This window comes from Mustelus asterias, chromosome 24 (genome assembly GCF_964213995.1).
Source record: "Mustelus asterias chromosome 24, sMusAst1.hap1.1, whole genome shotgun sequence".
NCBI classification, from domain to species: Eukaryota; Metazoa; Chordata; class Chondrichthyes; order Carcharhiniformes; family Triakidae; genus Mustelus; species Mustelus asterias.
The window spans coordinates 9,241,128-9,267,116 of NC_135824.1; the positions used below are offsets into that span (position 1 = coordinate 9,241,128).

Here is a 25,989-nt window from a genome sequence, read left to right on the forward strand (position 1 = left end):
CAGGTATGCCTTGCCAGGTATGCCTGCATCCCTTGAATAAATAAAAACAAAACAGAACCCCAAACTAAACTGACTTTTCTTTCTTTATTCTTTCATGCGGGTATCGTTGGCAAAGTCAACATTTGTTGCCCATTTTTTAAACTTTTATACTCCATCCTTAAAAGTTACACCGCCAATGCTCAGACTGGACCGGGCAAACTCAAATCCATTCCTTGCTTGCTCCACAAAACCAAATTCAAAATCCAATTGAATCCAATTCATGGTCCCCACAAGAGAGACAAACAAGCTGTTAAGATAAGGCATTGCATCCCATCTTGGGCTTGACCTGACATTTGATCTGAGCCAAAAGGATCCCCATCCCTAATTGCTCTTGAACTGAATGGTTATCTCGGCCATTTCTGAGGGGAATTGGCTCCCTTGTCAACCACATTGCTGTGGGTCTGGAGTCACATATTGGTCAGACCAGCTAAGGACAATGGATTTCCTTCCCTAAAGGACACCAGTGAACCTGATAAGTTTTTACATCAATGATCGTTGTCATGGTCACCATTACTGTTACTAATTTTCAAATCCAGACTTACTAATTGAATATAAAATTCCACCTGCTGCTGTGGTGGGATTTACATAGAAACATAGTAAATAGGAGCAGGAGTAGGCCATTCGCCTCTTTGAGTCCGCTCCATTGTTCATTATGACCATGGCTGATCGTCCAACTCAATAGCCTGATCCCACCTTCCCCCATGTCCTCTGATCCCCTTTGCCCCAAGAGCTATATCTAACTCCTTCTTGAAAACATACAGGCCAGAATTCCCTGGTCTCACTACCTGTGCCAGCGGGAACAGAGAAGTTGGCACTCAACCAAATCTTCATTCACAGCACCAAGATTAGACAAACCCAGCCGTGGGTGAGGCCAGAGAATCCAGCCCACAATGTTTTGGCCTCAACTGCTTTTGATGGTGGAGAATTCCACAGGTTCACCACTCTTGGGGTGGAGAAATTTCTCCTCATCTCAGTCCTAAACATTTTACCCCCTATCCTCAGACTATGACCCCTGGTTCTGAACACCCCCACCATCAGGAACATCCTTCCTGCATCTACCTTGTCTAGTCCTGTTGAAATTTTATAGATTTATATGAGATCTCCCATCATTCTTCTCAACTCCGGTGAATACAATCACATGAGCTTGGGTCTCTGGATTACTAGTCCAGTAACATCATTTTTCGCCCAGACTCTGGCTCAGTGTCTCATTCCAAAGGTGTGCACTGAAGTACAGAACCAGAGCAACAGAGAGGACATGAAGATTCAATCTTCTCATGCCACATGAATCATAGAATCCTATAGTGCAGAAGGAGGCCATTCGGCCCATTGAGTCTGCACTGACCATAATCCCATCCAGGCATTATCTCCATAACCCCATGCACGTACTCTAGCTAGTCCCCCTGACACTAAGGGGCAATTTAGCATGGCCAATCCACCTAACCCACACATCTTTATAAGATCATAAGATTAGGAACAGAATTAGGCCACTCGGCCCATTGAGTTTGCTCCGCCATTCAATCATGGCTGATTTTTTTCTCATCCTCATTCTCCTGCCTTTGCCCCATAATCCCTGATCGCCTTATTAATCAAGAACCTATCTATCTCTGTATCAGTGACCTGGCCCCAACAGCCTTCTGTGGCAATGAGCTCCGCAGATTCACCATCCTCTGGCTGAAGAAATTCCTCCTCATCTCTCTTTTAAAGGATCATCTCTTTAGCCTGAGGTTGTGCCCTCTGGGGTTCTAGTTTTTCCTACTAGTGGAAACATCCTCTCCATGTCTACTCTATCCAGGCCTCGCAGTATCCTGTAAGTTTCAAGAAGATCCCCCCCTCATCCTTCTAAACTCCAACGAGTACAGACCCAGAGTCCTCAACCGTTCCTCATACGACAAGCTCTTCATTCCAGGGATCATTCTGGCGAACCTCCTCTGGACTCTTTGAAACAAGAAAACCCTGGGTATGGGGCAGGCAGATAAACTGACACAGAATTCCACTCTACAACCAGCTTTTAAACACACTGCCACCCAAGTCAAGGAAGAGAAAAAGCTAATAATCCAATTGAAATTCATCCTCCTGGTACTGTTAACCTGCCCCTCTCAACAAGCTGCTTTATCTTGAATAACTAGAATTGGCTTTGCATTTTACTGTCAAACTAATGCACATATTTTTTAAAAAACTAACTTGTTGTCTGTTGCGTATCCAGGCCACATGACCAAAACATCCCTAAATAGCTGTGAAGATGCTTTCAAGGCTGTGAGAAGTTAAGAACTCACTGCCAAGAGTAATCGAAATACAAAAGCTGAAAGCTGTCAGTGAAGGAAGAATGCACAAAGTGTCAAAACATAAGGATGGCACGGTGGCGCAGTGGTTAGCGCTGCTGCCTCACAGCGCCAGGGACCCAGGTTCGATTCCGGCCTCGGGTCACTGTCTGGGTGGAGTTTGCACATTCTGCCCGTGTCTGTGTGGGTTTCCTCCGGGTGCTCCGGTTTCCTCCCACAGTCCAAAGAAGTGCGGGTTAGGTTGATTGGCCATGCTAAATTGCCCCTAGTGTCTCAAGATGTGTAGTTCAGGGGGATTAACAGAGTAAATAAGTACCTGGGGTTATGGGGATAGGGGTTGGGTGGGATTGTTGTTGGTGCAGGCTCTATGGGTCAAATGGCCTCCTTCTGCACTGTAGGGATTCTATGATAATGATCTGTTTCTTATTTACTTGTATTAATTTTGACGTTTACACTCCCAACCCGGCCAATACTGGAATAACCACCTCGATTTACTTATCTATAACATTTAATATCCTGTATATTTTAATCATCCTTTCTAGATTTCAATGTTTAAACTTTTCCAGTCTTTCTCCTAGTTTATCCTGGGTGGCACGGTGGCACTGCTGCCTCTCAGCGCCAGGGACCCAGGTTCAATTCCCGATTTGGGTCATTGTCTGTGTGGAGTTTGCACGTTCTCCCAGTGTCTGTGTGGGTTTCCTCCGGTTTTTAAAATTAATTTGTGGGGCATGGGTGTCGCTGGCTGGCCAGCATTTATTGCCCATCCCTAGTTGCCCTTGGAGGGCAGTTGAGAGTCACATGTAGGCTTGAAAGTATGGTTGATTTCCTTCCCTAAAGGACATCAGTGAACCAGATGGGTTTTTCCAATATTTGACAATGGTTTCATGGTCATCAGTAGATTCTTAATTCCAGATTTTTTACTGAATACAAATTCCACCATCTGCTGTGGCGGGATTCAAACCCAGGTCAGCAGAACATTAGCTGAGTTTCTGGAATAATATTCTCGCGATAATACCACTAGGCCATCACCTCCCACAGTCTGAAAGATGTGCTGGTTAGGTGCATTGGCCATGCTAAATTCTCCCTCAGTGTACCCAACAGGCGCCGGAGTGTGGCGACTAGGGGATTTTCACAATAACTTCATTGCAGTGTTAATGTAAGCCTACTTGTGATGCCAATAAATAAACTTAAAAAAAACTTCAGATCTGTCTCATTGATCTTTCCTCTAAACCTTGGCACGCTCGTCAAAATGGAGCACTAAGTATAGTTTAAAAACATTTAACTAGTTCCTCATCATCTTGCAAACATTTGAAGTGCACCAGATCCATAATCACTTTAAAGTGTGGTGCAGCAAACGTGGGACCCTGTTGAGCACAGCAAGATCCCACATGCAAGCATGAGATGACCAGTCACCCTGCCCTTGGAAAGCACTGTGGGACCGGAATCCTGGCTGAGATTCCAGGAACAACTCCCCGTTCCTTTTCAAACCAAACTGGAATAGAGTCAGGCTGACCCACGTCATAAAGCATTAGCATAACTTCTATAGATTTTGGACAAAACCCAACCCGGTTCGCTTCTGCCATTGGAGCCACTGTTGCACCACCTCAAACGGCATCTGCATCACCACAATGAGTTCCTCTGTTTTACAAACCTCCAAAACAGGAGCAACACAGATAGGCAGTGACTCTCACCGATCTGAAGACAGAAACAATCACAATAGAGCACTCTCTTTGAAATACACTGAAAGGTTGAGGCTAGATAACGCGCCTTAAAGGTATCTGCTAGATTCATAAAACAAATAAAAAACATCATCACCCTGAGAATTTCTTCAGACACTTGCTTCATGTTGTTTATCATGACTGGAGCTATTTGCATAAATTTGGCATTATTCCGCACCTCAATAGCACCAGGACTGAAGATGAGTTAAGAGTTTCCTGTTGGAAAGGTAGCAGAAAGTGGGAAGATGGGACATGGCTTAATCCTTGGAACTGCAGTTCACACCTACAGCCTTCTGACTCAAAGGCACTGGGAAGTTCTTTGGTTTGCCTTGCAGGTGTAGCTTTGAGAGTTCTTCACTGGGAGATCTCTTATTCTTCGAATGAGACAGAATTCTGATTCTCTTTATAAAGCTCTGCCTCTAAGATGTGTTCACCAATGCCGAATGCCAAACTGTAGGCTCCAACTTTTCATGCATCCACCAAGCAGTACGAATCAGATTTAGTAAGGGGTGATCCAAACTACTGAAGCGCCAGTCATTATAATTTTCAAATCCAGACTTGAACTGAGTCGAGCTTAACTACGTTTCTAAAATATTAAATTAATTTCTATGGGACCTGTAATCCTGTCCTGGCTAACATATCCTACCATTCCATTTGCTAAATTAGCCTTGGGATGAAAACCAAGGTTGGCCAACAGTTGGCACATTGTGGTAACGCTGGGTACCAGTGGGCAATGTGATCTAGTTTTCAAAAAGACCAAAGCAGCTGAACCAAAATAGTTAACGCTCTAATTGAAGTTTGCAAAGAATAAGCACATTGTTTAATGATTGCATCTACTGGGGCCTACACACATAACTGAAGTTACCACTTTACAGAGTTGGTTTAATGAACATTTCTTGTTTCAAACCAGAATGTTAAAGGTAAAAAATAACTTAAAATCTCAAATAGTTTTCCTTATGTTTCCAAGTTAGTGATGTTGTTAAACTACATTAAACAGTAGGCTGAAAATCTAAGCTGTGTGTTGCCATCCAGATAACAGGCCCTCAGCTTGCATTTAACCTCTATCACACAATCATCCCTAGCGCATGTACAAATAATGAGAACAACCTATGCATTACCAGGATAAGGCATGGTGTTGTCTGTGCGAGATTCCACAGGCTACATTACCCCCACAAATTAGGTCAAAGTTTGCATGTTGCTCTATAACAAGAAGAGCTGCCACCTACTCACCACAATGCAGCTACCATAAGTACCTACTGACCTTCATAGAATCATCATCATAGAATCCTAAAGTGCAGAAGGAGCCCATTCAGCCCATTGAGTGTGAACTGACAACAATCCCCACCCAGGTCCTATCCCCGGAACCCCACATATTTACCCTGCTAGTCCCCACCAAGGGGCAATTTAGCATGGCCAATCAACCTAACCTGCACATCTTTGGACTGTGGGAGGAACCTGGAGGAAACCCACACAGACACAAGGAGAACGTGCAAACTCCACACAGACAGTGACCAGAATTGAACCCGGGTCCCTGGCGCTGTGAGGCAAGAGTGCTAACCACCGTGCCCTCCCCCCACCCCAACTTCCAACTTTAGGGTAGCATGGTGGCACAGTGGTTAGCACTGTTGGCTCACAGCACCAGAGACACGGGTTCATTTCTGGCCTTGGATGACTGTCTGTGTGGAGTTTACACGTTCTCCCCATGTCTGCGTGGGTTTCCTCCGGGTGCTCTGGTTTCCTCCCACACTCCAAAGATGTGCAAGTTAGATGGATTTGCCATGCTAAGTTGCCCCTTAGTGTTCGAAGTTGTGTACGTTAGGAGGATTAGTGGGGTAAATCATCGAATCGTAAAATCCCTACAGCACAGAAGGAGGCCATTCAGTCCATTGAGTCTGCACTGGCTCTCCGACAGAGCCTCTTACCCAGGCCCATCCCCATAACTGCATGGGGTTATGGGCATGGGCCTACGTAAAATGCTCTGTCGGAGAGCCGGTGCAGGTTCGATGGGCTGAATGGTCTCCTTCTGCGCTGTAGGGATTCTAAGTAAGTAAACGCTGAAGGTTTACAGTCCAACTTCCTTCCCCCTGTGTAGTTAATTTTTCTACTCAGACATGTCCAATATTAACACAAACCAGACTTTAAAAATAGTGGGGGAAAGCTGATAATGACAGACAGGGAAGAGAAGAATTAATCTGCAGATTTTAAAAGAGGAACAGATGAGTTGAAAGCCAAGTGAGGAGGAATTGTGGATGTGCCACTCTAACTAGATCACCAAAAATAGGCTGTTCATTGGTAAATCAAGACAAATTTACCAAGTGATTGCAAACTTTTAAAATTAACTTTTATATTCCATTCCAGTTTGTAAACATGACTTGTGACCAGTCAAGATTCCCAGCTGAAACTATTTTTAAATAAACCGGGCAGTATTCCAATGCGACCCAAGATTAACTTTTCTATAATTTCGAATATGAGGATTCAGTTATTTTTTTGGCTACATGAAGCATTTAAGCACACTCGAAGCCTTGCAGGCCACATAAAGTTCAAATCCAACTTGTATTTATGTTTAGGATAAATCCTGAAGATCAAAATCGTTAACGGGATCATAGAAAAGTGCCAAGGACTGTCCTCTCCAAATTCATAAATTCAGACAACAGAAACAAGTGGAGGAAGAGACAACTTGAAAACGAACAGCCCTAACTCACAGACCATAGAGACCCAAGGCTTGTAGTTTGGACACTTGCAACTTGGAACCATTTTATTTCAATAAAATTTGTTTAAACCCCTGTAATTTGTCCTTTAAAACAAATACTCGTTTGAAGGGCATTCAAATTTTTCTAAGCATACAATAGCGACCAGTTGATGGACTTTGAACACATTGAAACCTTTGCGAAAGCAAACAGAACCTGTCAAAATGTGCATTTTGCTTATCAAAAAAAAACTAGCCTCCAGCCTTTCTGTACAGCGAGGTCTCACAAAAGTAACTTTCCGATTTCAGCTATATTATTCATGGTTTAGAGTTCTTACCTTCGATTTTCTTCCCCTCCCTAGTTCAGACATTGACTCTTAGCTGTACCTCAGATACTACCTCTGCCACTGCATGATGTCATAGGTTGGACTAAACAGATCAAACACAAAAAGGAGAGCAAACACCATTTAACCCATAGGGAGCCCCTGGGTATTTTCCCAATAGTAATAATAATAATAATGCATCCGAGATATCATCGGCAGGGCGTTGGATCCCGCAAGTCCTGCATCACCAGTTTGTGAAAGTAATTAATCTCCTAGCTGATTAAGGCAGATCTGCTTGAACTATTTACTAAGTGGGTGCAGGATGCTGCTGCATGCGCGAAAGTGAAAGGTTGCTCCTTAGCCAGGCAAATTCAAGCAGTAAACAAAGATAATATCACCCAGAAACTAGGCCAAGATCATTCACTGCAGTGTTTTACATCGGCTTGTTACCAGTTCACTTTCTAACCACACCCTACCGCAGGCATCAAGAGGCAGCGGTTCTGGAACCACGTGTGGCTCACTAAGTGCGTGTGCGCGTTTCCAAAACTTGATTAAACCCATTTTGATGGTAATTAAATGGCTTGTTTCACTCATTAAACATTGTAGTCATAGAATCATAGAGGTTTACAGCATGAAACAGGCCCTTTGGCCCAACTTGTTCATGCCGCCCAGTTTTTAATCATTAAGCTAGTCCCAATTGCCCGCGTTTGGCCCATATCCCTCGATACCAATCTTACCCATGTAACTGTCTAAACACTTTTAAAAGACAAAATGGTGCCCGCCTCTCTGGCAGCTCGCTCCAGACACTCACCACCCTGTGTGAGAAAAAATTGCCCCCTTTTGCATTTCTCCCCTCTCACCTTAAACCAATGCCCTCTAGTTATAGACTCCCCTACCATTGGGAAAAGATGTTGACTATCTACCTTATCTGTGCTCCTCATTATTTTATAGGCCTCTATAAAATCATTATAGACCTCTCTAAGATTGTACTTTTGAGCAAGCATCACTCATTTCACAACTTTGTAAAATGTGTCTCTCTAGCATTGCAAGATACTGCACTTCAGACGAAATTTTTAAAAATGTCTTTTTATTCTGCCCTACACCAAATAGTATAAAATATCCTGATCCATGACTGAAAGTCAAAATGTGGAGATGCCGGTGTTGGACTGGGGTGAACACAGTAAGAAGTTTAACAACACCAGGTTAAAGTCCAACAGGTTTATTTGGTAGCAAATGCCAAAGCTAGTGGCATTTGCTACCAAATAAACCTGTTGGACTTTAACCTGGTGTTGTTAAACTTTTTACTGTGAAAGTCAAAAGACAGACAAAGGAAATAGAAGGCGGGATTCTCTGGGCTCACTGTCAGCACACCCCCAGTCGCAGGTTTCCCGGCAGCGTGGTGTGGCTTCAATGGGAAATCCCAATGAGAGGTGGGACCAGAGAATCCCGTCGCCAGCGAACATGTCCCCTCCCGCGAACATGTCCCCTCCCGCAGCGGAGAGACACGTGGCTGGAAGGCCGGAGAATCTCGCCAATGAACTTGTAGAATAGAATCACAGAATGGTTACGGCCTAGGAGGAGGCCATTTTGCTGGTCGTACCCTTGTCGACACTCTGCAAGAGTGACTCAGTTGTCCCACTCACCCATCTTGACCCCGCAGCCCTGTCAGTCCTCTCTCTTTAGGTCATTATCCAATTCTCTCTTGGAAGCCGTGATTGAACTTGCCTCCAGCACGTTCTCATGCTGTGCATTTTAGATCCTAACCACTTGCTGCACGAAGAGAAGTTTTCCCCTATGTTGCTTCTGCGACCAATCACTCTAAATCAGTGTCCTCTGGTTCTCTATTCTTCCGAAAATGGAAACAGTGTCTCCCTACCTACTCTGTCAATCCCCTCATGATTTGGAACTTGATTAAGAAAAAAAGCAAAGTTTACCATTGAAAATCATGATAAAAGAACTCAAATGGTCTGAATTTAGTGGCCGTGGTTACAGCATTTGCGTTCAATACTCTATGAAACTAACAGAAAATCTGGCATCAGCACCTACGGAGTTAAATTCAGAAATCCAAAAGTGGCTTGATGATGATTCCCTGCTCCACCATGGTGCTCTCTTGAAGTCCTCACATACAGCAATCTTTTAGACGAACAAAAAATTCCCCTTTTAACTCTGTAAAAACATTAAACAACCCTCCTGCCCCCTCCCTCCAGAAAGTTCCACCTTTTAAAATGAGGTGTAACTTGCTTTTAAATAGTGTACTAAAGTCATAACTATTACTGGATAGTCTCTCTGACCCTGGAAAAGTAATTATGCTTCTATAATGTCAAAAGTTTCCATTATGATAAAAATGTCCTTGTTTAGTAAAAATAAAGATTTAAACATTTATATTTCAGCTTCTGATGTACATGTCCCTGTAAAACGTACAAAGAGCAAAGGACAACCCAGGCATTTTACTTCCTGGTTGGCTGTCTATAAGAATACTTCAACGTGATAAGCTGCCTACCCTGCTTGGTGACGTCACTGTGATGGATGCCTGAAGATGCCCCTGATTTGGCATCAGATTCAAATGAATGCTCGGGAAAGGTGAAATGTAAAGCGCAGAGAGTGCAAGATATTTTCAGGTGGCTTACTTTGAGGATAGTAGCGAGTACCACCACTTAACCGCTGATGTCAAAGAAAGACACCAACAAGGATTTAGCAATCTCATCAAATTGGGGAATGTGTACTGAATTTATCAGATCCATTTCTACCAAAAGACCACGATAATGGGAAACGCTGCACTCAGTAAGTCTTGTCTTGGGGAAGAGGGAGTCACCAGAGGTTTCCAAAAAGGCAAAGCTCAATGGAACTTTGGTTTCTGAATAAATAAAAAGCCAAGGTGAGGTCAAGTTCCACATGGCACACACGTTGAAGAGTAAAACAAAAGTAGAGATGTGTGATACTGCACTTGAATGTTAAAAACCTGTAATGTGCAGCAGAAAGGAAAGACCGAGGGCATTAAGGAACTTCAGCATGGGTGGCATTGTGGCGCAGTGGTTAGCACCGCTGCCTCACAGTGCCAGGGATCCGGGTTCAATCCCGGCCTGGGGTGACTGTGTGTGTGGAGTCTGCACATTCTCCCCGTGTCTGCGTGGGTTTCCTCCGGGTGCTCCAGTTTCCTCCCACAGTCCAAAGATGTGCAGGGTCAGGTTGATTGGCCATACTAAATTGCCCCTTAGTGTCAGAGGGATTAGCAGGGTAATACATGGGGTTACGGGATAGGGCCTGGGTGCGATTGTTGTCAGTGCAAGCTCGATGGGCTAAATGGTCTCCTTCTGTACTGTAGGGATTCTATATACTATACTTTGTAGACTAAATGCCTGTGACTGGGGAGAGGGCTGTAACTAGATACTTGATGTGCTGGGATCTTTTTCGGGTGAAATAGTGGCATGTTGTCACTCTGCTGCAAAACAAATCTGTATGCAACGTTCCATTGTAACCAATAAGCCTCAATTAACTAGCGCTAGAACCGTGGTCTATCTTCCTTCCAGGTTCAGGGTGGAGACCATCTCTCAACAGGTCAATTGAGAAAAGAAATGCTTGCTGCAGGGAACAGTCACACCCACTGTCGACTTAGAGTGCAGGATCACCTTTTCCAGTAGTTTAGATAAGCACTTCTGAGAACAGCCTGCACTATGTTTCTATATGGACCTTTTATCATAGATAGAGTAATATGTGCCAAAAATATTTGCATACAAGTGGAGCTGGGACTGGATCAGCTTGATTGCTACCTTGCTCTCTCCTTTGAACTGCTATCATGCCATAAAGAAATATAATGGCAGCGCTTCCTTACACTCTTACTGTAAGTGAAATTATGGGGAGGCGATGGGCTAGTGGTATTATCGTTATTAATTCAGAAACTCAGCTAATATTATGGGGACCTGATTTAAATCCCACCAAGGCAGATGGTGAAATTTAGACTCAATAAAAATATCTGGAATTAAGAATCTACTGATGGCCATGAAATCATTGTTGATTGTTGGAAAAACCCATCTGGCTCACTAATGTCCTTTCAGGAAGGAAATCTGCCATCCTTATCTGGTCTGGCCTACATGTTATTCTAGACCCACAGCAATGTGGTTGACTCGCAACTGCCCTCTGAAATAGCCTCGTAAGCCACTCAGTTCAAGGGTAACTAAGCATGGACAATAAATGCTGGCCAGCCAGCGACACCCATGTTCCACAAATGAATAAAGAATTCCTCTACGTAAGTTAAGGAGCTATTTTAGCTATGCAAGCAACAACCACATTCTTCTAAGTAACATCTTTCATGCAGTAAATTGTCTCAAGATACTCAGGAACATTTTTGCAAACAAATGGGACTCTGAGCCACAGCGAGATGTTAGGACAGATGATTGAATAAAGTACAATCAAGGGGGCAGGTTTTAGGGAGCATCTTAAAGGAGGAGAGAAAGTCAAGGATGCAGGGAGAGATTTAGGAGTAGAATTTCTGGGTTTAGAACCCAGGTAGTTCAAGACCAATAGTAGTCAATGAAAATAAGGGACACTCAAAAAGCCAACAAATAAAACATTGTAAACATTAAAACCATGTTTGCCTCACTTAAGAATGATTATCCAAGGATCCTAAAAGGTTAGAGGAGGAAAAATTAAAATACACATCATTGTATATCATACATCACAGCGATCACGAGGAGGATAGATAGCAAAAGGAGACTTCTCCTTACCCTCATGAACAGGTCAGCAGCCTCGGTGGTCTCATCGCTAATCATTCCATCTGAATGGCACAAAAGATCTCCAGTCACAGGCACCGATGACGTACACTCAACAACCAATTGTTGTTCGGACAAGCGGCCATATTCTGAATAGAAAATGGTGGGCATTAGCAATTGTTAACTGAACCCTGTGTCTCACCATGTGAATCGAGCAACCCGGCCCAATAAACACAGGAGGTTTCACATCCATAACTCTCCCCATATCAGAGAAACTTCTAAATCCCCAGTGCTCTAACCTTGAAAAGAACAGAAATACCTCCAGTGTCCAACATTTTGAAGGGGGTGACCCGGGTGGAGAGTGGGCATTGGCAGATAATCGAGAGCTCCCACATTTTGATGTACGGCACAGCAACGCTCACCCACACACAAAAGCAATATCATAGCAGCAACAAAAGAACAAACGAGCTTTCATTTATAAGTGTTAACCATGACTCAGTTGGTAACACCCTCATCTGAGTCACAAGGTTCAAGTCCTACTCCAGGACTTCAGCACAAAAATCAAGGCTGACACTCCAGTGCAATAATGAGGTAGTGCCATTTTTTAGATGAGATATTAAACCCAAGCCCCATCTACCTGCTCGAGTGGATGCGAAAGATAACATAACAGTATTTTGAAGAGGGTGGCACAGTAGTTAGCACTGCTGCCTCACAGCTCCAATGACCTGAGTTCAATTCTGGCCTTGGATGACTGTCTGCGTGGAGTTTGCACGTTCTCCCCGTGTCTGCATGGGTTTCCTCCGGGTGCTCCGGTTTCCTCCCACAGTCCAAAGATGTACAGGTCAGATGGATTGCCCTTTAGCGTCCCAAGATAGAATAATAGAATCCCTACAGTGCGGAAGGAGGCCATTCGGCCCACTGAGTTTTACCGGCCAAAATCCCAGCCAGGTCCTATTCCTGCAACCCCACACATCTACCCAGCTGATTCCCCCTGACACTAGGATCAATTTAGCATGGCCAATCAACCTAACCTGCACGTCTCTGGACTGTGGGAGGAAACCGGAGCACCCGGGGTAAACCCACGCAGACACGAGGAAAAAGTGCAAACTCCAGACAGACAGTGATTTGAGGCCGGAATTGAACCTTGGTCCCTGGCGCTGTGAGACAGCAGTGTTAACCACTGTGCCACCGTGCCGTCTGTGTAGGTTAGCTGGATTAGCCATGGTAAATGTGTGGGGTTACGGGGATAGGACGGAGGAGAGAGGGTGTGGGTAAGACGCTCTGTCAGAGTCTGCGCAGATTCGGTCTTTTCTGCACTGTAGGGATTCTATGATTCTAAGAGCCGGGGAGTTATTCCCAATGTCTTGAACAATATTTTATCTCCCAATCAACATCTCAAAAATATTATCTGGTCATGATCTGCCTGTGGGAATCTTCTGAATGCAAATTGGCTGCCACATTCCTACATTTCAACAGCGAGCAGACACCAGAAGTACATGGTTGGCTGTAACGTGCTTCGAGACATCCAGTGGTCATGAAAGGTGCCACATAAATGCAAGATTTACATTGTACCCTTCATAATCTCGGTGTGCAAAAGCAATTCAGTCCAGCTACTGCTGCAATATAGGAAACACGCAGTTTATCTGCACACAGCAAGCTCTCACAGACAGTGAAGTGATAAAAGACAAGATTACATGTTCAAGGGAGGTTGGTCATGGGGTTCATGTTGGTCAGGGCATTTGGAGAGAACTCCCTACTGTCTGGGATGGAGGTTGGGGGGGGGGGGGGGGGGGGGAGTGTCGCTCCTTCTTCAGGTGAAAGCTTGTGCTACCAAATAAACCTGTTGGACTTTAACCTGGTGTTGAGACATTTCTTACTGTTCTTACCGCACTTCAACGCCAGTGTGGATGGGGCCAGGGTTTAATATTTCATCGGAAGGACAGGTACTGAGAAGAAGAAGCTGGCTCCTGAAGTGGTGTCCCACACAACGGCTCATCCTGTAAACATACTGACTGATAATCAGTACGGCAGATCACAGGACCGGGATTCTTACAGCTGGAACAGCACAAAGGTGGTAAGGAATCGGTGAGGATATTAAACTTTGCCATTTTATTAGGAGATCTTAACATGGGTATTTTGTGGGCTTACTAGTTCGATAAAAACACATCTGATCTATTTAAATAACTCACTCTTTGTTTGCAGCTACCTCAGTGGTTTAATGGGATGATGTGGATGGGGAATTAAAATGAAAGGCATTACAATAATTGGAATACTCATTTGCAGTTTATGGATTGGGTTAGATGTTTGGGGGTAGGAGGGGGTTGGTAATTACCCCTCTGCTCTGACTGCCCCCGCAGTGAAGTAAGAGACTCTCTAAAAACTCATATCTCAAGAATGTCCTCAACTGCAACCCACTGCAAAGTCCACACCCTTTCCTTGAGCAGTTCCCGCAAACATCACCACCCACCCCCACCCCCCCCCCTCCCCCCGCCGCCCTCCCGCAGCCAACTTTGTTCCTCCAATAATTCTTTTGATCTTTGAATACAGAAGGTTAGTATTTTCTGGGGGAAAAAATGGTTATGAACCCACATATTCCCAGGTACAGAAACTTTCCAAAGGCAAAAAGAAATGACAGCTCCACCCCAAGGGTCAACTCTTCAGAAGAAAGCGGCTTAAAGTCTTCACCTAACACCCAGAATTCTCCCTGGTTTGTTTTACTGCATTCCGTCATTAAGCTCCACATTCTACCATCAATTAAAACAAGCTATTTTAATCTCCTTTACAGTCTGAGAGATCTTGGTGCATGCAAAGTGGTGGCTACACTTCAATCAACAGTGACTGCACCTCAAAGCAACTAGTCGGCAGTGAATCACATTGAAACATCCTGAGGGTTGTGACCGAGTGCTCCAGAATTGAAAATGGTTTGTTTCTTTTGATATTTTATTATTTTTGCCCCTTCAATTTAGATCTCGAAACAGAATAGAAAAGCTTCTCAACTGGGCCACCTTTCTGAAATATTTTACCCTAGGTAAATAATCAAAGGATCCAGGACCCAGAATTTTGCTCAAACAGGAGGTCATGCTGCATGAAGATTACCGCCCAGCCCTTTCCCACAGCAGCTTTCTGTCGTCATTTAACTGCCAAGGAGGGAAGCTTTGGAAACCCAAGTGACATAACCATGGAAAATGTGCCGCAGAGGTCTGCCAACACTGCCCTCATGCCGCATTCTGCTTGTTTGGATAATGTGCTCACCGCCTCAAGGAAGAACACTGCCCAGCTGTGTATCACAGGAGGAAGCAAGACTCTGATTCACAGCTATTAAACTTGGCTGAGAGCGACTCCCGGGACTCTGCTAAACACAGGATGGCCAAATCCGGGTGCTGCCGACAACGTGTGCAGTGAGTAAAGGTGCATTGAAATGGTAACTGGGCTTTGAGTGAAATCCGACCACTGATAAGCTTTGGTATCAAGGACAGATACCTCAAAGACAGGCACCTCAAAAGCATTCCAATTACAATACTACACGTTCCAAACTAGCAAGTGTTGACCTATAAATTTCAGAAAAAGCTGACAGCTCCCAAAAAAAAAACAATTCCCAAAAAGGGTTGTGTTGTTGTTTCCTTACGGTGTTAATAAACATTGAGCAAATTCTCACTGGAGCCTGTGATTCAAATTTAGCTGTATGTGGTAAGGCAACTTGAGATACAGACAGGTTAGATCGTAACGTGAATGGGCAAAATGACAGATGGTGTATAATGCAGGGGAACGAGAAGATGTATTCTGTTGATTGCAAAAATAGAGAGCAGAACATTTAAAAAAAAGAAAACCTGGGCGTACGGTGGCACAGTGGTTAGCACTGCTGCCTCTCAGCGCCAGGGACCCGGGTTCAATTCCAGCCTTGGCTGACTGCCTGCGTGGATTTTGCATGTTCTCCCCGTGTCTGTGTGGGTTTCCTCCGGGTGCCCTGGTTTCCTCCCACAGTCCAAAGATGTGCGGATTAGATTGACTGGCCGTGCTAAATTGCCCCTTAATGTCAGGCGGATTCGAAGGGTTAACACGTAGGGTTACGGGGTTATGGTCTGGGTGGGATTGTTGTCAGTGTAGGCTGAAAGATGAGGGTAGGATGGATTGGCCATGGCAAATGCACGGGGATTACGAGGATAGGGCGGGGGAGTGGGCCTATGTGGAGTGTTCTTTAGGAGGGTCGATGCAGACTCGCTGGGATGAATAGCCTCTTTCTACTCTGTAGGGATTCTATGGAAAAGGTTAGTCTAAAGCAAGTGCTCAGTAGAAAAATTAAACAAAACCATAATAATTGCATTGAAAATATAATGGATGTTTAACTGGTAAACATTTAAATGCAACTTTTCCTCTACAGAAAAGAGTTGTCCAAAATTGTAGTCCATAAACATTAGAATGCAAGACACTGCATGAGAGACTCAGAAATCATGGATACAACTTTCATAAAATAACTGAAAGGCAACTAGCAATGGATAAAAACATTCCTTGTCAAAAAGCATGAACAGCTGAATGGGCACATGCTGAGTATTTAATATCACTTCCAAAGCCAATTTCTTTGGTAAGTGGGAGCTGGTGAAAGATGCATTTAATAGTTTTTCCTGCCTTTCAAAGTGGGAAAATGTAAGACAAACCAATATTTTACACTCCCTGAATAGGGTGATATTCCATTTGGTATCTTTTACTTAAGTACTGACTGAAAGACAACTGTTCTCCTTAACTCACGTTGCATGACCCAGGAAAACGAAATGATCGATTTTGGTTAAAACAGCTCCTTGGAAGTTTGTACGCAGAGTCTGTTTTCACTACAACCAACCTTCCAAAAGATGACAGACAGACAGAGAGACACACACAAATAAATTGACTCTTTAATTTTATTTCCCCGAGGCACTCTGTACCTGACGGAGAGAGGGTGGGTGGTCACAGTCTCTAGTAAAAGCTTAATCCAGACATTCTACTTGAGTTTTCTCTACCTTAAAGCTGAAGCTCTTGTTGTGGTTCACTAACTGTACAGATAGAAACTGGAGAAGCCCATCCGTTCCTTCCAGCTTAATTTATCCTGAAGACTCTCCTAACATCAAGGCGTTTCACAGAGCAGGATGTTCTGTATGGGTGATGGGGGGGGGGGGGGGATTACCACCTGTCCATTTGCCACGTGAATGATTTGATTTATTGTTGTCACATGTATTGGGATACAGTGAAAATTATTGTTTTCTGCACGCTACACAAAGCATACCATTCATAGAGTACACAGGGGAGAAGGAAAGGAGAGGGTGCAGAATATAGTGTTGCAGTCATAGCTAGGGTGTAGAGAAAGACCAGCTTAATATATGGTAGGTCCATTCAAAAGCCTGATGGCAGCAGGAAAGAAGGTGTTCTAAATAATAAATGTGAGGTTATCCACTTTGGTAGCAATAATAGGAAGACAAATTATTACTTGAATGGGTGTAAATTGAGAGATGTGGATACTCAGTGAGACCTTGGAGTCCTCGTGCATCAGTCACTGTAGTAAGCGCGCAGGTACAGCAGATAGTAAAGAAGGCAAATGGTATGTTGGCTTTCATAGCGAGAGGATTTGAGTATAGGGATAGGCATGTTTTGCTGCGATTGTATAGGGCGTTGGTGAGGCCACACCTGGAGTGTTGTGTGCAGTTTTATCTGAGGAAGAATGTTCTTGCTGTAGAGAGCGTACAGCAAAGGTTTACCAGGCTGATTCTTGGGATGGCAGGTCTGTCATATGAGGAGGGACTAAGTCAGTTAGGATTATATTCACTGGAGTTTAGAAGAGGCGAGAGGGGATCGCATCAAAACTTATAAAATTCTAACGGGGTCCGACAGGGTACATTCGAAAGAATGTTCCCAATGGTGGGGGAGTCCAGAACTGTGGGTCATAGTTTGAGGATAAAGCTTTTAGGACTGAGGTGAGGAGAAATCTCTTCACCCAGAGGGTGGTGAATGTGTGGAATTCATTGCCACAGAAAGTAGTTGAGGACAAAACATCATCTGATTTCAAGAAGAAATTAGATATAGTTCTAGGGGCTAAAGGGTTAAAAGGGATATGAGAGGAAGTGGGGGGCGGAGGGGAAATCAAGATGTTGAATTTGATGATCAGCCATGATCAAAATAAATGGTGGAGCAGGCTCAAAGGGCCGAATGGCCTGCTCCTGCTTCTAGTTTCTATGTTATTGAGTAAGTTGGTACGTGACCTCAGACTTTTGTATTATGCTGGCTGCTTTCCCGAGGCAGAGGGAAGTGTAGACCAACTCAATGGATGGGAGGCTGGTTTGCGTGATGCACATGGTCTCATGCTCCACGCGTACAGTCACACAGCAAGTTTCATACTGAAGTATCAGGAAAGGATTGACAGATTGGGTCTCTTTTCTTTTGATAAAAAAAGATTGACCCAATAGAAATCTTTAAATTATGAAATGCTTTGAAAGAGGAGGGAATGTTTCGTCTTGTGGGGAACAGCATAACTGTAATAACTCAGGACACCGACTGGAAAGGAACAATGTTTATTATAAATCATAAAGTTGAAACCGCAACCCTGTGGTACACATACATGAGTCCCGTTTCTGCAGACCACCGTGTCAAGGCCTCAGGTGACTAGTTCCACCTGGGTAGGCAATTGTCTGTTACCATGGGAACTCGCATTCCACAAGCCCCACAGGGAAATCAATTAAGGATTCCCCATGCAAATCCTGGGGGGTTATCACAATAACCAAAAGCCATCAATATAAGAACACTCTTCCCTTTTCAGGTGGTACGCCTGAAGGGAGCATCGGTGACCATGGACTTCAATGTCAATCTTGCTCTGGAGGTATGGATAGTCACTGAGAAATCCAGCAGGAATTCAGAAAGAAAACTTTCTTACCCAGAGAGTGGTGAGAATGTGGAAGTCACTACCACAGGGAATGTTTGAAGTGAATAGCATAGATGCATTTAAAGAGAAGCGGAGTAGCCCACATGAGGGAGAAGGGAATACAGGGCTATCATGACAGATTTAGATCAGCAAAAATGGGAGGAGGCTCAAGTGAAGCATCAATATTGGCCTCGATTGGTTGCACCAAATGACCTTTTTCTTTGCCGCATATCCTGTAGAATGACAGCTATCATTTATAGAGTCAGGTAATGCACCTGTAATTGTACAGGTTATATCTTACAAGGGGTCATCCTTTTGTGCTGTACCAAAAAATATAAACAGCAGCAAAGCGCTGCAGATTCTGGAAATCTGAAATAAAAACAGAAAACCAGAAGAGGAAATGCTGGAAAATCTCAGCAGGTCTGGCAGCATCTGCGAGGAGAGAAAAGAGCTGACGTTTCGAGTCCAGACGACCCTTTGTCAAAGCTCAAAAACAGAAAATGTTGGAGATGTTCAGCAGATCAGGCAACTCTGTATTAAGTCAATTGACTCGCAAAATTAACCCTATTTAATCTCTCCACAGAGGCTGTCTGACTTGCTATTTCCAGCTTCCACTATTGTCATTCTGTAGAACACACGCTCAAAAGCTACAGGAATTTTTAAATAAACTTCATTCAGAGATATATGTTCCACTTGGAGTTCTAAAGAAACATTCGTGTCACAAAGGGATACATTCAAGACCTGGATTTGATGCAAATAAAAGAGCCAGAAGATGGATTTCTAACATCATGAGACCCTGCACTATTTTACCCTGAAAGGGATGACTAAGAGTGGGTGACTTCACACACAGCGGTGACTCGGTGGGCAACTTCCTTGTCTCTGTGTAAGATTATAGGTTTAAGGCCACGCCAAAGACTCCAGGACAAACATTTTGGCTGACACTCCAGTGCAGTATCCGTGTGAGCGCTGCACTGTCGTATCGTTTGGCTGAGATCCTGATACAAGGTCCTGATACAAGGTCCTGACTCTTCCTCCTGTGGCGACAGATGAACTCATGGCACCATTTCAAAGAAGATCAAGGGGATTAATCCAGGTGCTCTGCCCAATACTGACCCCTCAACAACACTAGAAACAGATCATCTCGTTTCTGGTCACATTGTGCTTGTGTTTAAAGTTAAAGTTTATTTATTACTGTTACAAGTAGGCTTACATTAACACTGTAAAGAAGTTACTGTGAGAATCCCCTAGTCACCACACTCTGGCACATATTCGTACACTGAGGGAGAATTTAGCATTAATGTCTTTCGGACTGTGGGAGCATCCAGAGAAAACCCACACAGACACGGGGAGAATGTGCAGACTCTGCACAGAGTGACCCAACCCGGGAATTGAACCCGGGTTCCTGGTGCTGTGAGGCAGCAATGCAAACTCACTGTGTCACCCTGTGCGGGAGCTTTCTGTGCACACATTGACTGCTGTGTACTCTACTTTATAACAGAGGCTACACTTTTTACTTCACTGGCTGTAAAGTACTTTGGAATACCATGAATATTGCATTTAATATTTGTAAGCTTCACATATACTTCCCATTTACTTCAGCATACCGACCGACTTGCTAGGTAACGCCCCAAGGAGACAGGGTTTGTAATCACACAGATATACAGAATAGAAAAACCAAACCTGGGATGCAATTTCAAATTAAGCTATATCAGGAGTACAAGAGTACACTTAAGAATCTTGACACCATCCAGGACAAAGCAGCCCACTTGATTGGCACCACATCTACAAACATTCACTCCCTCCACCACCGACGCTCAGTAGCAGCAGTGTGTACTGTCTACAAGATGCACTGCAACAATTCATCAAAGATCCTTAGACAGCACCTTCCATTCCCACGACCACTTCCATCTTGAAGGACAAGGGCAGCAGATACATGGGAACACCTGCAAGTTCCCCTCCAAGCCACTCACCATCCTGACTTGGAAATATATCGCCGTTCCTTCCCAGTCACTGGGTCAAAATCCAGGAATTTCCTCCCAAATGGCATTGTGGGTCAAGCCACAGCACATGGTCAGCTGCGATTCAAGAAGGCAGCTCACCACCACCTTCTCAAAGGCAACTAGGGATGGGCAATAAATGCTGGCCCAGCCAGCGATGCCCATGTCCCACAAATGAATAAAAGAGGGGAGAGATTTGAATTCAGAATTAATGACACAAAGCACTTCTTCAACACTGTTCAATACGCGGAATGGAATGCCGCTTAAACCAGTGGAAGCAAAATTATTGGAATTGTATATTAAAAGAAGCAATATTCGGATGTTATAGTGGGGAAGTGGAGGTTTTTCCTGGAATGGATGACAAGCCTATCTCATCCCCATTTATCTTAGAATTTTGAACTTCGCCCAGAAGGTCTGTCCAATGTAACACAGACATGTTCGTCACTGCCTCATGGCTTGTTTGGACTTTATTTTGCAGAGTAATTATGCATCAGGCAGCTCAAGTTAAGAACCTGTCAAAACAGAAAATGTTTAGTCAGGCTTAAGTTGAAAGTTCTCCCAGCCTATGCTGTTTGTGTACAGCAGGAAGAGGTGTATAATTTGCAATAAACAGGAATTAAATCACCAGGTGCGGCCCCACTAAAAGCTATAACTGCAGTTGACACAACAAGGTTTAAACACTGAATCCCATCAAGATTAATTTCTATATATACATATTAAATATGGTCTCTTCAAACTTGTTCGTCTGATCAACTTAAAGTGACACTGTCACAGCAAAACTTTGTTTTTTAAAAATTCATTTCTGGGACTGGCTGGGACAGCATTTACTGCCCATCCCCGAGGGCATTTAAGCGTCGACCTCATTGCTGTGGGTCTGGAATCACATGTCGGCCAGACCGGGTAAGGACGGCAGATTTCCTTCCCAAAAGGACATCAGTGAACCAAATGGGTTTTTACAACAATCGACAATAGTTTCATGGTCATGGTTACGATGAAGAAGTCTCACAACACCAGGTTAAAGTCCAACAAGTTTATTTGGAATCACGAGCTTTTGGAGCGCGGACTTTGTCGACATGCGCTAGCTTCTTGGAGATCCTCTCCCCGGTTACCATTAGACATTTAATTCCAGATTTCTATTGAATTCAAATTTCATCATCAGCCATTTGAACCCAGGTCCCCAGAGGATTACCCTGGGTCTCTGGATTACTAGTCCAGTGACAATACCACTACACCACCACCTTGCCTTAGAGATACAAAGGTTTGAATATTATCTGGAAAGACAAAGACAAAGGAATTGCATTTATCTAGCACCTCTCATGATCAGAGGGCTGAAATAAAAGGATTCATTTACGGCCAATACTTACTTTTGAAGCATAATCACCACCACTGTTCCCTCAAAGCTGAGCTCACGTGCGGCCATGCAATAGTCTCTCAAACATCATGTGCTTAATTATTGTAGCCGCATACACCCTGATGGTTAAATGAGGTTTACGACCAACTGAGCCCGCGAGCAAAGAACTAGTGGACTTCCCCAGAAATAGGAAATTAATGAATGAGAGCAGGGCCTGGCCTGATTAATCAGGTGGAATTATCAGCTAAAATTCACTCGTGGCAGTTCCTGGAGCATGAAGCTACATCAGCACCTGTCTTTCCTGTTGCCCTCTCTTCACTTTCCTCCCCATCCCTCCCACTCGCCGACTCCCTGGAAGGCGGCAGCAAGTGGGGCATTCGGGCAGCAGGATGGTCGGGGAGGGAGGCGGTGAGCGATATGGAAGCGGCAAGCAGGAGGGCTCAGAGGGGAAGCAGTGAGCAGGAGGAAGAGGAGGAGTGGGCAGGAAAGGTGGCGAGCTGCAGACAGAAAGCAGCGAACCGGAGGCAAGAGTTAGTAAATTATTAAGTGCTGTTAAGCTATTAAGAGGATTTATGGGCCAGTTAATATCACTAACATACTAACTCTGCTGCAGCTGCTTTTGTAGAATTATTAAAGGAAGATGGATCCTGAAGACATTCAACAAATTAAAAACACAAAAGTGCATTTCTAGGGTATTTGTGAAAAGTTTTGGATTTCCAGATCTTGCAAAGTTTCTTGTGAAGTTATCACACGGGCCATTTTAAACTGATTTGATTTATTATTGTCACATGTATTGGGATGCAGTGAAAAGTATTGTTTCTTGCGTGCAATACAGACAAAACATACCGTACATAGAGTACATGGGGAGAGGGAAAGGAGAGGGTGCAGAATGTAGTGTTACAGTCATAGCTAGGGTGCAGAGAAAGATCAACATAATCTGCGTTTAATTATAAATACTACCTCTCCCCAATTCACTTTTGTATGCGTTGCAAGACAGTGTATTTTAAAAAGGGTGAACTGGTTTATTACATCACAATTCACAGATCTTTAATGTTTAAAAAGAAATCTGTTAGTGGAATAATTGTCACTACTTCCCAAAGGCGTCCTCCTCCTGGGATTGTATTTTCCCTTCACCACAGCTCCCACTCCCCAGTTTCCAGATGCAGTTTGCACTTTCAATATTCACTTATTTTCAGGGTCGCTCTGATCCAGTTCGCAAGAGCCAACCTATCTCCAAATTCAGAGACAAATTAACTCTGTTTGATTATGTTTACTGATGCAAAGGTATGACAATTATTTTCCTTACGGATCATAATAGTTTTAAGTAAACATTCAATAAGCTGAAAAAAGTTGACTTTTCCACATTTTCTGCCAATTCAAAATTCAATTCCTTACCTCTTAGCCTCTACCTCTTCCTATTTTGAGCTTGTCCAATTGAAACAAAAGATCCTTGTGTTGTCCCCTCGCTACCTATTCAAATTTCCTTCCGTTATATCATTAAAATACAAGCGACAAAACGAAAGCTAACAAATGCCTCTCTCTTGTATGGTACTGTGGTGGTTATGGTACTGAACTTAAAACCGAGAAGTTTTGAGTTCAATTGCCACCATGGCAACTTTAAAATTGAATTCAGTAAATCTTGTAATTTGAGGACCAGCATGTTACATTGTCAATGGCTTCCATATTTATGATAATTTTCTAAAACTACAGTTTGTTTGTTTCCACTGGTGATCCACATCAGTACATTACCCAAGTTTAAGTTTATTTATTAGTGTCACAAGTAGGCGTACGGTAACACTGCAATGAAGTTACTGTGAAAATCCCCTAGTTGCCACACTCCAGTGCCTGTTCGGGTACACTGAGGGAGAATTTAGCATGGGCAATGCACCCACCCTTGGACTGTGGGAGGAAACTGGAGCACCCGGAGGAAACCCACGCAGACACAGGGAGAACGTGCAGACTCCGCATGGACAGTGACCCAAGTCGGGAATTGAACCCAGGTCCCTGGCACTGAGAGGCAGCAGTGCTAACCACTATGCCGCCCTCGTACCTTGTTTTTGATGCAGATGAAATTCATTTTGATCCATTTATTGATTTAATATCTCATCTTAAATACAGCTCTCAGACTGAGTGCTCAATTGCTGACATAGGATCTCAATCTTCCGACCAAGAGGCAAGACCATAAACTGGAACCAGGTTCACTAATCTCTGATTTTTTTTTACATTGATTGGTATTGCTAACCGAGTATGACCCTCACCCTAGTCAGGGCAAAATATTTCATTGGGAATGGGTATGTTAGGCTGAAAGAATATGCTAATATCGTGAATTCCATCTTCCACTTTGCCAGCACTGGTGCTTCAGAATCCCAATCCTTTTCCAAATTTGAACTTTGCCATGCTCATACCTATCTGGTTTCCGAATGTTTGTTTCATGCTTACTCATCCGACTGTAGCTTCCAGCAACTACTCCACCCAAAGGAGTTCCTCCATTGATGGAAGGAGAGGAAGGCTCAAAGGGTCATTGGCCTCATCAAATAGGGTGGAGCCATTGCACCAAACAAGACATTTCCATTACCATCTGCAGAAAGACAGAGTCTCTGGCAGCCCTGAAATGAAGTGGGGAAACTATGACCCATTTGAGAAATACTAAACTACAACAAAATTATATTGTTTGAACCATCAGATCTGGTGAGCAACCCAAGAAATATCACTGCTACTGTCTGACAGTCTTTTGGGTGGAATGGCATAACCGAGGCCTCTTGCCTACTCTTCAGCAATAAGTGCAACTAAAAGGTGCATCATTTGATAAATCAGGTCGCATTTCATTTCTATCAGTTCATTACTAAAATTGATACACAAATTACTTTCTTCTCAACGTACCTTTTGTGATGCTACTGTGCCTTTGAGAAATGTATTAATATCATGATTCTTGTGAAGTGTTTAAGTGGCCACTCTGTTTAAATGGTGCTGATCTGGCTGTTCCAGGCAGCCCACGTGGTGGCACAGTGGTTAGCACAGCTGCCTCACAGCGCCAGGGACCCGGGTTCGATTCCCGGCTTGGGTCACTATCTGTGCGGAGTCTGCACGTTCTCCCCGTGTCAGTGTGGGTTTCCTCCAGGTGCTCCGGTTTCCTCCCACAGTTCAAAAGATGTGCTGGTTAGGTGAATTGGCCATGCTAAATTCTCCCTCAGTACATCCGAACAGCTCCCTGGGGTTTCAAAGTTGGGATTGATTGACAGCGACTAAGTCATGTGCTAATGGGAGGAGTTAAGCTTACAGAGACTAATAGGCAGGTTTCTGCTTGGGTCTGCAACGAGCAGGAGCTCTTTTCTCTCTCTCTCTCTCTGGAGACCATAGTTTGGGACCTGCTTGAAAATAGGTCTCTCTCTCCAGAGGTGTTCTGGAGGCTTGAGGATTAGCAGCCCAAATACCAGCACATAAGCCTCTTGTTTGCTAACTGATTGTGAAGGGGTTTACGTCTATGAGGAATATTACTTAAATTGGAACTAATAGAGGTAGATTAGCAGTCAAGAATTATATCTCATCATATTTAAGTATTTCAATTGGTAAAAGTTACGCTAATTCTTTTTGTTATAGTTAAACTGTAATGTTAAGTAAACTTTGTTTTAATAAAAGCTTCCTCGTGTGTCAATAGAATCACACCTGGAGAGAAACACTTTATCCTCACACCATTGCCAAAATCAAAAATAGTTGGGGTCTGGTCTAACTTCATAATATACCTTTTTGATCTGTTCTCTAATACTTACCTTTACAAGAGCCATGAAAAGAGCCAAGGAAAAATATATAGCAGAATGCAAGTCCTGCAGTATTCAGAGTGAAGCTTTTCAATCTCAATAGAGTTGTGACTTCAAACATAAGTGGACCCTGTGATGCAATGGAGCATGAAGTTTCATGGAGTTCATGTTCAGTGAATGCGTCAAAGTGGAGGCTATAACGATAGTGTGATAATCAACTCCCTGGTTCTGATGGCTTTTGAGCAAAGGGGTAAT

General features: G+C 43.7%; 1 protein-coding gene across 6 annotated transcripts in view; it reads right to left on the reverse strand.

Moving 5' to 3' along the window:
- The window catches only part of LOC144511194 (A-kinase anchor protein 13-like), a 441,197-nt gene that overhangs the window by 138,912 nt on the left and 276,296 nt on the right, over nt 1-25,989 (reverse strand). For all 6 annotated transcript variants that reach the window (XM_078241273.1, XM_078241272.1, XM_078241271.1 and 3 more), the window contains exon 11: nt 11,767-11,900. In XM_078241273.1, coding sequence (XP_078097399.1) covers nt 11,767-11,900 — 134 coding nt within the window. The remainder of the gene's footprint in view (nt 1-11,766; nt 11,901-25,989) is intronic.